Source organism: Ictidomys tridecemlineatus, chromosome 3 (assembly GCF_052094955.1).
Source record: "Ictidomys tridecemlineatus isolate mIctTri1 chromosome 3, mIctTri1.hap1, whole genome shotgun sequence".
NCBI lineage: Eukaryota > Metazoa > Chordata > Mammalia > Rodentia > Sciuridae > Ictidomys > Ictidomys tridecemlineatus.
The window spans coordinates 61,750,682-61,762,710 of record NC_135479.1 but is presented as its reverse complement, the minus strand read 5'-3'; the positions used below and the strand labels follow the sequence as shown (position 1 = coordinate 61,762,710).

General features: G+C 46.0%; 1 protein-coding gene across 7 annotated transcripts in view; it reads right to left on the bottom strand.

Moving 5' to 3' along the window:
- Positions 1 to 12,029, bottom strand: part of Epn2 (epsin 2) — an 87,454-nt gene that overhangs the window by 18,496 nt on the left and 56,929 nt on the right. For all 7 annotated transcript variants that reach the window (XM_078042984.1, XM_078042983.1, XM_078042981.1 and 4 more), the window contains 3 exons: positions 5,559 to 5,671; positions 3,744 to 3,836; positions 2,611 to 2,785 (listed from right to left, as the gene is read on the bottom strand). In XM_078042984.1, coding sequence (XP_077899110.1) covers positions 2,611 to 2,785; positions 3,744 to 3,836; positions 5,559 to 5,671 — 381 coding nt within the window. The remainder of the gene's footprint in view (positions 1 to 2,610; positions 2,786 to 3,743; positions 3,837 to 5,558; positions 5,672 to 12,029) is intronic.

Genomic DNA, 12,029 nt, shown 5'->3' with positions numbered 1-12,029 from the left:
AGCCTCATGAGTCCATACTCAGAGAGATTTTGATTAACCAACCAGCTGATTTTTTAAAATCACTGACAACATTGAAACATTAATAGATTCCAAAATTTTGGATTTCAATCTTCTCTTTCAAATCTGGATCCACAATTACCAGAAAGCAGAAGCGGCCCAAATATCCATCAGTTCCTGAATGGTTAAACAAAAAGTGGCACAGTCATCCCATGGAATATTATTCAACCACAAAAAGGAATAAAGAATTACCATCTGCTACAACATGGATGAACCTCAAAAGCATGCTAAATAAAAGAAGCAAGTCACAAAAGAGCACATGTTGTATGATTCTATTCATATGAAATGTCCAGAAGAGGCAAATCCTTAAAGACAAAAACTAGTTTGCTGGCTGCCAGAGGCTGGATATGAGGTTTCTTTCTAGTGATATAAACATTCTAGAATTAGAGAGTAGTGGTAAGTGTACAACATTGTGAGTGTATTAAAAGCTACTGGGTTATCTACTTTAAAATGATTTAAATGGTGAATTTTATCTCTATTTTTTAGAAACTGAAAAGCAAGCCCCAGGTACATTCCCACAGGATACTCAGTGCTTCTCCTCAGTGGCCCCTCCTCCTCCAGCATATGGCAGCCTGACATTCTTCTAGCTTCCCACCCTGGGGGTGGTACTGTCCACACCCACCAGGGAGACTCCACAGTTGGACCTCAAGGATCCAGTCTAGGACCCAGACCTCTTCACCAGTCAACAAAAGGACACGACATAAATTGGTCCTTTAAAAATTACTGTTGTTCTGTCTCCCCCGACCAGTAGAACTCATCCCTGGTAAACAAATCAACAGAATGCACAAGTAAAGTGTGAAAGCCAAGTCTCCCTCCTACTCCACCACCATGGAGTGCAACCTTCCTCAACCTCCCTGGCTCTTGGTCGCCATACTTTCTTCCAGGCACTGATAAGCTCCTCCTCAATGAGCCATCACACAACCCTGAAGGATATTGCACAGTCTTTCCCCAAAACATCCCATCCATGACAAAGTGGCCATTGTTTGAGAGAAGAATCATTTTTCAAATTTATAAAGAAAGTCAAAGAAACTCTCTGGAAGGGCCTACTGTCCCTGGGACACACTGTGTATAGCTCCAGCTGACCTGCCTCACACTGTCATGTGTGCTCAGCAAGACCACGACCACCACAGGCTCCCTAGTGCACAAGCACACAGGCCACGGACTATGAAAACCAACTTCTAAGCAGCCCTGGAATTGGTTCAGTGAGTGAGAACTCTGGATAATTCTGCCTACCAAAGCGGGTGTGGGGTTCTGTGTGGTCACCAGGGCCAACAGCAATGCCGAAGGGCTAACACCACCTTCTGGACCAAATTCAAGCACTCAGCAAGGCTCAGGTCTGAGTGACCTAGATGCCCCACTCTCCCCTCAAACCTCCCCTGCTGCCCACTTCACACAGCATAGGTTCCTGCACCTGTAAGACTCTAGCATACCTCGCCTCGGGCCTTCTGATGAACAGAAAACAGCTGTCTCTTACCACCTGTCACCTGTTCTTTACTGGAGACTCTTGGAAGCAGCCCTCCTCCAAGATCCTTGCCTCTGCACACCCTCAGGCCTTCTAGGATGCCTCCCACCCCTGAATGCCCTCAAAAAACCTCTGTGGAAGCCTGACTCCACAGAACAGCTCTTCTGTGTTTCCATTCTACCCGCACCTGACTGGAACCTGAAAGAAGGGACCATTCATTACCTGTTCGTCTCAGGGTCGTCACATGGCAGGACAGAACCTGGCACTTGGCACACTTTAGCAAACATCCAGGGAACTGAGCTGAATACAAAAGATGGTTCTAGTTTGGGAAAACAAGGACTCTCAAGGGATACAGGCAAGATGCCACAAAATATGCAGTTCAGGGTTCCTAGAAAGAAAGCCCCCAGATCGGCTGTGGCCAGCACAGTTCAGAGCACCAGGAAGTTCCCAGAACACCAGGCCAGGAAATCCCCTTGAAGCCTGCAAGGCCAAGCCCCTGCTCAGCAATTTAAAAATTCATGTGCCAGAATCATCACCGAGAGCAAACTAATTCTGTCATATTCCTGTTTAAAATCTCCTGCCAGATATTCTCTTATACTTAACATTAAGCAAAACTTAGTAATTCACTTACTCTATTATATTGATTCACTATTCCCTTAAATAACAAGTAAGAGCTATAGCAAATGTATCCCCTCTTCATTAACAGCAGTTTTACTTACAGCAACTTGATCTAGATGGTTCATGCTCTGTATTGCTGCTTCTTAAGCTGGGTGCTGGGTGTGATTCTGAAGCAGAGAGAGCTGATGTGTGTCCCACAGTAGGGACAAGTCACTTCTAGTGTGTGTGAGGCAGGGAAGAAGCCAGCATTTCTTTTACCCAAGCAGAAAACCATTCAAAACACCAAGAAAGAGTGCAGGGCCTTGATCCCCAGGGAAGAGGGCAAGGGCTTCCTGGGCATCACTGCTAGGAAGTGTACAGCCTGTACCCCCACCACAATAGACTGGGACAGGTGAAAGACAGCACAAAGCCCTGCCCTGTTCCCCTCACCCATCCAGCAGGCAAACACAGGAGACCAAGGATGGAGTCTTTACCAAATGATGGCCAGGGGTCCGAAGTGCTCGAGGGAGCCGCCGAACCACCCCAGGGGTTGGTCTGGTTAGCAGAGGCTGCTGGGCCCCAGGGCTCCGCTTTCTGGGCAACAGGGCCTGAACTGGGGAGAGCATCCATTAAATCCAACAGTGTGGTCTGCGGTGGGTGGGAGCCGTGCTTTTGAAACAAAAAGAAGGGGACAGTTTTACTTTGTTACAGTCACATCAAGTACCCATGCATTAGCCATAAATCTCACCAGTCCCTCTTATTATATACAGTAAAGCCCCTTCAAGAGGGGCCCAGCAGGATTGGGAAATTAAGCCACTTCCTCTCCTGCCCCATCCTCACCAGCTCTTCAGTATTACTACTTCCTGGGACAGCTCTGTTCCAGACACACCAAACTATTTCCTGTTTGCCAAATTCCTCACAGGCTTTCAGGGTCCTAGGGGCTCTGAAAACTTCCCCTCAAGATGGTTTTTTCCAGGGCTTTGACCTACCCTAAGAATAACATCCCTCTCTGCTCAACTAGCGTCTCAGATGCCAGCCACCACTCTGGCCCAATGACCTTCTCTCCTGGGGGGAGGGGATGCTCCACCCACTCCCATGAGTACCACATCCATCATCCCCATCCCTGTTATGACAGGGAAGGCACTAGAGCCCCCGTCCTTGTGGTGGCAGTGGAGGGGTCTGTACCCTTACTGGACAACAATGATGATGAGCTTGTCAAAAGCAAAGCCATGTCCTGCTCATCTCTATGTCAAAGTGTGGAAGCCTGGCACAGACCATCATAGTGGCAATGATGGAGACCAGCACTACTCCAGGGCTTATCCTGGCCCAGGAGTGCCCCAAAGTACTGCCATTGAATTAATTTAACAGCTACCTTAACTTCAGGAGGCAGGCACCATTGTCATCCTCATTTTATAGATGAGGGTACTCGGGCACTGGGACACTAAATGCCTTCTCTTAATTTGGGTATTTTCAGTATCTCCTTACTTTGCTCTTGCCTGCCACAGACATGCAGGTTATTTGTGGAGTCTGGAGAACCCACTGTGCGTCCCACTCACCTGCAGGGTTCAGGGATATTTAGGGCAACAACTTGCACATCTCAAATATTTATCTCCCAGCAAGCTCTTACCTCTTTTTTTTTTGGAACTTTGACTGTGTCTCTTCGGCTTTCTTCTAGGGCCATCTGTAATCTGAGGTCATCACCCCGTCTGAGGCGTTCTTCCTGTAGAGGGACAATGAGACCTTGAAGTTGATGGTAATGATAATAACATCACAAGAGAGAACAAAGCCACCCTGGCCAGCAACAGGAAATGCATACTGTAGTCTGTGTCATTTCAAAGGACTATGTAAAATCAACTGGTGAAACATAATTGCTTTCCAATCCCAAGTGTTCATACTCAGCAGGCTCTTCCATTACTGTACCAGTGTGACTTCAACCTCCTTGAGGTCCCATCAAACTGGGGAAAAAGAAGGCTTAATCTAAAATATTTTTTCTCAAAATGAAAACGGCTTTATAATTCTTAATACTTATAGAAGCAGTAGGTCTTCTTATAAACCATACATCTGACTACCCAGGAATGAGTCAGAAAGAGAATGAAAATCATACATCATTCCATTTTCCACTGCAGATGCTCCCAGAAAATAAGTGCATAATTCTGTGACTAATTTTAACAGAAATGATTCACTATATTTATTTAAGGAAAAGTCACTACATGCATAAGATAGGGTTGCCCTAGCTTTATTTGTTTGTTTTCAGTACTGGAGATTGAACCCAGGGATATTTTGCCACTAACCTACATTTCCAGTACTTTTTATAAGTTAATGAGACTGGTCTCACTTGCTATTCTCCTGCTTCAGCCTCCTGAGTTGCTGGGATTATAGGCATACACCACTACATCCAGCTTGCCTTTGCTTTTATATATTATAATCATTAATTCTATCATATTCCCTATGTTTTACTTGTTAAAATAGTAACTAAAAATGGATCCAACTATCTGCCCATCCCTGTGCTTCTCAGTGAGCACTTCTGAGCACCTTTCTTCCAGGGTGTGGGCCAGAGAGCCACTGCCTCTACATGGATAGACCACTGTGAGGACACAGGCCATGAATGAGCTTGAGGATATTTCAGTTACAGACACACAAAAAAGGCCAGACAACCATCCCAACATTTTTCTCTGAAAGCCAGCTTCTAAATGAGAGGTATCCCTGAGCTACCCTGGCTCTATCTACACATTTTTGAAAACTGCAACTAAAGTGATAACTTCTAATGTTACTTTAACTGCTTCTTCCCCTTTTCCCCCATCTTAAAGTAATGCATGCTTATTAAATAAAAAGGGGTACTAGGGGGGAAAAAATCCTAAAACTACTACATGGCACTGGAAGTGTGCCTCAGAGGTAGACCGTTTGCCTAACATATGGAAGGATTTGGGTTCCATCCCCAATACCACCAAACAACAAAAATAAATTAATAATACATACTTCTGTCATTGAAAATATGAGCACTTTCATTTCCAGGAAAACTTACTTCTAGCCTTCCCCCCACCCCGCCTGGCACCTGCCATTTGCCTAACTGCCTCCACAGGGGCTAGGCCTTCCTTTCTCTATAGCCTGCATTTCCGCGCCTGACCTGCACGACCCTGGAGGCTATGTTCACTCAAGGGACCCTGGACACTGACTGTCTGCATATGTGAGTTTGGGAAGCACTTTTTCTTATTTTCTCCTTTAGCAATGGCATTCCTGAAAACCTTTCCTAAATGTAACTTTGCACAGGCCTCTTTCTGCACTGGGGTCAGTGGATAACAGGAACACACTTGTAGCCATATGAAGTCAACTCACCAAGCACATCAGAAAGTCTTGAAGATGGACTCCCTGGGAACCACCAGGAGTCCATGCCCCATCCCCTGTCCAGAAGTCACTGCAGTGAAGGCACACCCGGGGTACTAACCTGCTCAGCCACTTCTCTGCTCATGGCAAGTGCCAGCTGCAGCTGCAGCTCTTCTTCTCCACTTGTCTGTGGTCGAGCCTGCTCCAGCTCAGAAGACACCCGGGGGGAAGTGGCTGTGGAAGAAGGCAGAGTTACCACAAGCAAAGACAGGGCTGTCCCTCTCAAGCCTAGCAGTCCCCTATTCAGACCACACCCCATTCTCAAACCTTCATGGTTTGGAAAGAGCCCAATGATACAGGAGGAGGATAGAAATGGACTACGGATATTCCAAGGTTAAAATCAAGTGATCATCATCAAAACTGGCATCACCACTACTCAAGCCACACGGCACCCAGGGAGAGAAGAGTCTCTGGGCTGTAAGCCCCAGCTGGCAGTCAGGTCTCAGGAAAATCAGAACTTCAGTCTTCACTGCTCCAAAGAGAGGGACTAACTCAAACAGAGACCACGATAGTATTCTGGAAGTGCTGATCTTAAAAATCTCCTGCAGTCAGGAACTGGGCACTGGGCACCAAGGCTCCCTTCAAGTTGTAACAAGGTTTGAGAGCTGTACTTCCCATCTTATAGTCTTAAGGACTGGTGAAAATACAGCCCACCTATTTCTGTGGTGACCCTGAACATTTTTGTTTTGAAACACTGTACACAGACTAGAAATGAACACAGGTGCAGGCATTTTTGTGGAAGGCACTCAGCTAGTTTGAACACTTATAAGCAGCTCTGGAAAGACAGTTTTTACTAAAGGGATGAGATGTGAAATTCTAGCAGATATAACAAACCCCCAATGAAGGAGTCTTTACAATCACAAGACCCAGAGAGGGACTCCCTGGGAACATGCCCGCACTCCACAGGATGCTTGTGGATCAGGGAGTGTAGATGCCTCCAGGAACTGATGTAGAGCTTAGGGAACATGAGTCTAAGTGTTCCATCCTCTGCTCCATCCCAGCTCTTCTAAAGTTCTCAGAGCAAGGCCTGAGACAACGTGGGACTGGAAGTGTGATGGAGCTGCTGGCTCAGCAAGTTCCTGGCTCTGGCCTCCCCTGGATTCTGTGCAGCTCAGCGTACCCACCTCCACCTCCTGCTCCTGGGTTTGCAGATTTAGCCTCCCTCCAGGATATATCAGCCCTCAGGCTGGGCAAACTCTCTCCATCCCTCAGTGCACTTACCCCAGACTGGCAAATACCTACCTGCTGAATGATGGGCGGAAGGACAAAGAATTCAATTTCATGGCTTAGGGGTAGTTAGTTGAAAATGTTGTAATTGTGTATTAGTTTACTTCCCTCTTTCATAATATGCATAGTAGCAAACCTAATCATCAGGATTTGCTAACCTAAATATTGCTTCTACATTTCCATTCTAAACGTGCTTCCTAGGATCTGCTTTCTTTGGGGGAAAGTAAAAGGTCAGGAATGACTCATGACAAAGGCAGTTTCTAGATGGCCAGGCCCTGGCTACAGTGAATGAAACAGGAGAAGAGGCCTAAATGCAGTTTGGGCCACAGAGTTAATCCACAGAATGACCAGGCCAGGTAGCCAGAGAATGCCTCAGGCAGAGGGCTGGGGTGGGATAGGAGACTGTAGACTTTTCTCTACTGTAATATTGCCAAGCAATTTTACTTTGTTGTGAATTTTTAAAAAACATACATCAATAAGATTTAACATGGAACAATACTGGGCATGAAGCATGGTGTATTTGTTGTGCTTTATTGTCATCCCCTGGACCCCCCAAAAAATGTCAGCAAGCAATTACCTCATGTCTCCACTAATCAGTACCAACAAGCAAATAAATAAATAAATAAATAGGCAAAAAAAAAAAAGAAGCTGCAGTTTAAAAAAAAAAAAGGTTATTTCTCTAAATAAAATAAAGTCAAACCCCATCCTAGTACATTACTTCAATTATATTTTCCACTGTTCTTCTTTAGAAAACAGCTAGATAGTTCTGGAAAGTCCTTTGAATACATCTTAATAATTAGATTTCTTAACAATACACTGAAACAGTTTGGGTTCATTTTGTTTCCAAAGTCTCGATGCCAGTTCAGGTACTGGCTTTCCTATGCTCAAGAAACAAAGATGCTGCCACCTTGGCTGAAGAGAAAAGGCAGCCAGATGTGCTGGGGATACTTCTGGGGGAACCCCCATCCACTAAGCTCTCTGTTCATGTCCTTCATACCCAGCAGCTTCTGGACGGCCTCTCTGATGATAAAGAATCTAAAGTGTGGTTCACAAAACCCTAGATTTATATAAGACACAGCATCTGACATGCCCCATTTTTGAACAAATGAAGATCATGAGTGAATAAAGGAGAATGCCCCTTACCAACCTCCAACCCAGAAAGAGTACTGTGGAAAATTAGCATCACCCTGGCAGGAAAAGCTGCTCCTTGCCCACATGGTCAGAGTCAACTTGTGGTTCTGAGCAAGACCTGGTCCAGCAATGAGGACCCTTGCCCCTGAGCTGTGAAGCACACCTGCAAGGCCAGATTCAAATGCAAATGTCTAAGCTGGTTTCTACCATCACCACCACTGGAGCAAAGCCTGCAAATTCGGAAATAGTTCACCACATCAATGTGGAGAATCAAGACAAAGGGTATTCCCCCTCCACACTGTGGTTTTTATAAACGGATGCAGAGCTCTCAGCTCCACAGGTGGCAGAATTCACAGCCACCAAACCCTAAATATCAGCTGCACACAGCGGGTCTCCAGCAGAGATGCCACTGCCTTAGTGACAGCATCTCAGTCCACAAAGAGCCTCTTGTGCCTGGGCACATGACAGGGAACACAGATGTCATTGTGAAACAGGCCTGAATGGACCCTTCTGACCACCTGAGCCTGGCCCTGCTATGAGGATCCGAAGGCTCACAACTCACAGGGACCCAAGGAAAGAGCAAGAGCCACTCTCTATATGCTGACTGCTTCCTCCCTGTCACTCTTTGGAGGGAAGAACAGGAATTGTTAGTTTATGTTAATCATACCACCAAATGCAGCATGGACCTTCTCCCATCTAAGACAGGCTTCTGTGTTACCAGCTCCACCTCGAATAGCTTCAATGTGGCCAAGAATTGTAACCATGGGTGGGACCACTTTTATTTTTTCCAGTCTGTTACAGAATATTTTCCTCAAAATTCAGTCTGGTAAGGAAGATACAAGAAACGCCCTGTTCAGATGGGCCAGGATCTCCCAGATTCAATTCCACCCTGCCTGATCCCAGGATACCCAGGTGGGACCTGGGTGCCTGTACTCTGTGCTGTGGGAAGGTTTTCCTTTCCCTCATGTGCTCCTAAAACTGAAGTCAAGAGATTTCGTAATGAAGATGATTCAGTTGGCTAACTTCAGGTACTTTTGAAAGAAGTGAATTCAAATTGATTGAAAAAAAAAAAACAAACAGGAAATCGCTTCTTATCAGCTATATTTTGCAATTTTCCTAGAAAGTACTGAAGCCACTCACATAATATTAAATAAAGGGAACAGATACTGTGTGTGGGACAGGAGCTGTGAGGTCCCCAGCATGCCTCTGTGAGCCTCACACAGACCCCAGGGGAGGCAGAGGAGGGGACCTGATACTGTGTGTTCTGGGTTTGGTCTGGTGATGGTGGGCACACAGGTGTTTTGGGCAAGACTGCAAGGTTGTCAGGCCTCAAAGACCCAAGAAGATCCATGTGTGTCCAAGTGATGCTGAAATCCCTTCTGCCTCCATGCATGTCAGCTGGGGAAAGACCAGCTAGTAGAAAGAGTACTATTTGTGTAAAGGTAAAATTTCTAAGCTGACTCTAAGCTGCAAGAGTCTGAGTTAAAGTGTAAAAGACTGGGGATTGTAAGGTTTCTAAATTGAAAGGCTTGGGCTAAAAATAATAATAATAGGCCAGGTATTGTTAAAATTCCTCTGCTACCCCCAGAACCTGTAATCTCTGTAGCTGTTAGAACAATACCTGAACTGCCCAGTGAATATTTCCATTGATTCCCTGGTTGTTTATTAGCTAAGGGCTCCAAATAGCTCAGACGTAAGCATCCAGGCCACAAAACCAATCAGTTTAAATGTGTACCCCACTCAGGGGTGACCAATCACCTCTGCCCAGACTGTTCCCGCCAATAGATGTACTAATCATGGCTCAGGGTTGTTGTTCAATTTCCCCGCGCCTCAAGATGATTTGTTCTGATGTATGCAAAGCCCCCCACCCTCTCCAAAAAGTGTACTTAAGCTCTGCTTGACCTCTGCTCTGGGCTCTGGGCTGCTCTCCCTTCCTGAGTGAGCCTTGAGCCCCAGCATGCTGGTTCAATAAACTTCCCCCTGCAATTGCATGAAGCTGGTCTCTTGTGTGGTCTCTCCCTCCGACGGTCCACCAGACCCTTACATTTGGACAAATCTTGTTTCTACCATTGACAACAGTGGAACCACATCCAAATGGCTGACCTCTCTGAGCTTCTGCTCCTACTTCTGTGAAATAGAAACCAACACTGTTTATGGGAGGGGTTAGGAGTACTCAGGACCCAGCTAGACCTTTCCCTAGGATCTGAACTTTACCCCAAGCTGGTACCCTCTTCTCCAACCCCAGGATCCAGAGCACTGTCAGGCACCCACATATTCCACCTCACACAGCAGAAAACCTGCCTTCCTGGCCTCTATGGGAACAATTTGGGCTCTAGCTTGGCTGGTCTCTGACCTTCTCTTTCTTCGTGGATGGTGTCCCTTAGAGGAAGGGAAGGAGGAGCCCACATTGAACCCAGGACCAGCTTCCTCCATTAGATGAACCAGTCTCCAGTCCAAATTCCTTCCTCATTACTGAACTGCAGGGGAATCCATACTCAGTCTTCCTCAATGTTGTGACATCTTCCTGTGATCCCCATGTTACTCCTAAGTCAGTGATGACTTCAGCCACTGAGGACACTGCCACCCAGCAGCTCTTGCCTGAGCTGAGGCTTCTAAACACAGGGGATCTTCCAGAGTCCTCACTTTGTCTAATCACAGGGAGGAGCAGAAAGGATTGCTTTTAATTAAAAGAGATATGAGAAAATAATGTTACTGCCTACCTCCAGTAACATTAAATTTAAAAAAAAAGAAAGAAAGAAAGAAAGAAAGAAAGAAAAAGGAGGAGGAGGAATATAAATACATGGAGGAAAAAACAAGGAGGTATAAAATGAGAAGCACACTAAAGCTGGACCACAGCTAGATCAGTGTCTAGCAGCGGTAGGGCAGAAGTAAGTTACAACAAAGGGACAGGCCATGACCGCCTCCTGCCATGTGGCCAACCCAGGACCCCCAGTGGTAGGATAGCTGCCTATCAGGTGATGTCACATCACCACCTAGGGCTGCCCCAGCAAAATGCTGATGTGAGTGGAATTAAGGCTCTATATCTGATTTCCAGATCACAGGAAGTTCAGGGTGAGAATCAAACTAAGCAAGGCAAGAGGCAGCAGACAGAGACTCAGGCCAGGACTAGACCATAAGCCTGTTGGGGCTCTGAAAAAACTAGGATGAGCTGAAGAGGCAGGACAACCGAGAAACTTATAACCCTAGGTGTTCTTGCTTTGGGCAAACCAGTGGCAAGACACTTTAAGGACAACTATGAGTTCTAAATTTGGCCTGGGGAGTAGGATATTACCAATTCCTGACTTTTTGAGGTGTGAAGTGATTTTGTGACTCTTCTGGAATAGACACATCCTCAAATTTTATGGGTGGGGAGTGACGATGCCCATAACTTATTTTTTAATACTTCAGCATAAAAGGCAATGAGGGCCGCTCCTCTCACCCTGCTCCCACAGCGCTGCCCACAGGAAGCAGCTATTCATTTTCCTATGATTCCAGAACAGCTTTTTACCACATGCTCTGTATGTGGATGGGTGGGGCGCACTTCCATTCCTGACACTCACATAGAAGGAACTGCATCTATTCTTCAGTGGTAGGACAGCTGCCAATCAGGAGACATCACATCACTGCTTTAGGACTGCTCCAGTGAAGTGCAGAAATGACTATAATCCAGGCCATAGATGTGATTCCCTTATCTGTGTTCTGCATTTCCTCCTCAGATCTGACCTAGGCTGAGCACTGTCAGAGATAGTACTTATTAGCATGGTAGTTGAGTGGGGATGCTCAGGCCCCAACACCTGGGTTTGGATCTGGGCTCTGCTACTTCTTAACATTTGGTCTAGGAGATTAAATTCTCTGTGCTTCAGTTTTCTCATCTGCAGAATGGAGACAGAGTACCCATCTCCTGGGGTTATTGTGAGGATCAAACAAATTACTATGTGAAAAGCAAGTGACATTCCTACAATGTTCATGGTTCTCTTACTGAACTCTCACTCTATACAGACCAGGGCTGAGGCTTAGGGGCCAGTGACTTGCCCAAAGTTACTCAGCTGGGGAGCAATGGAGTCTGACCCTGAAAGGCTCACTCTTGGGGTTTTTTGTGATGTTTTGTTTTTGTCTTTTTTGGTAGTTTTAGGAATAGAACCCTGGCCTCATGCACGCTAAGTACATGCTCTAC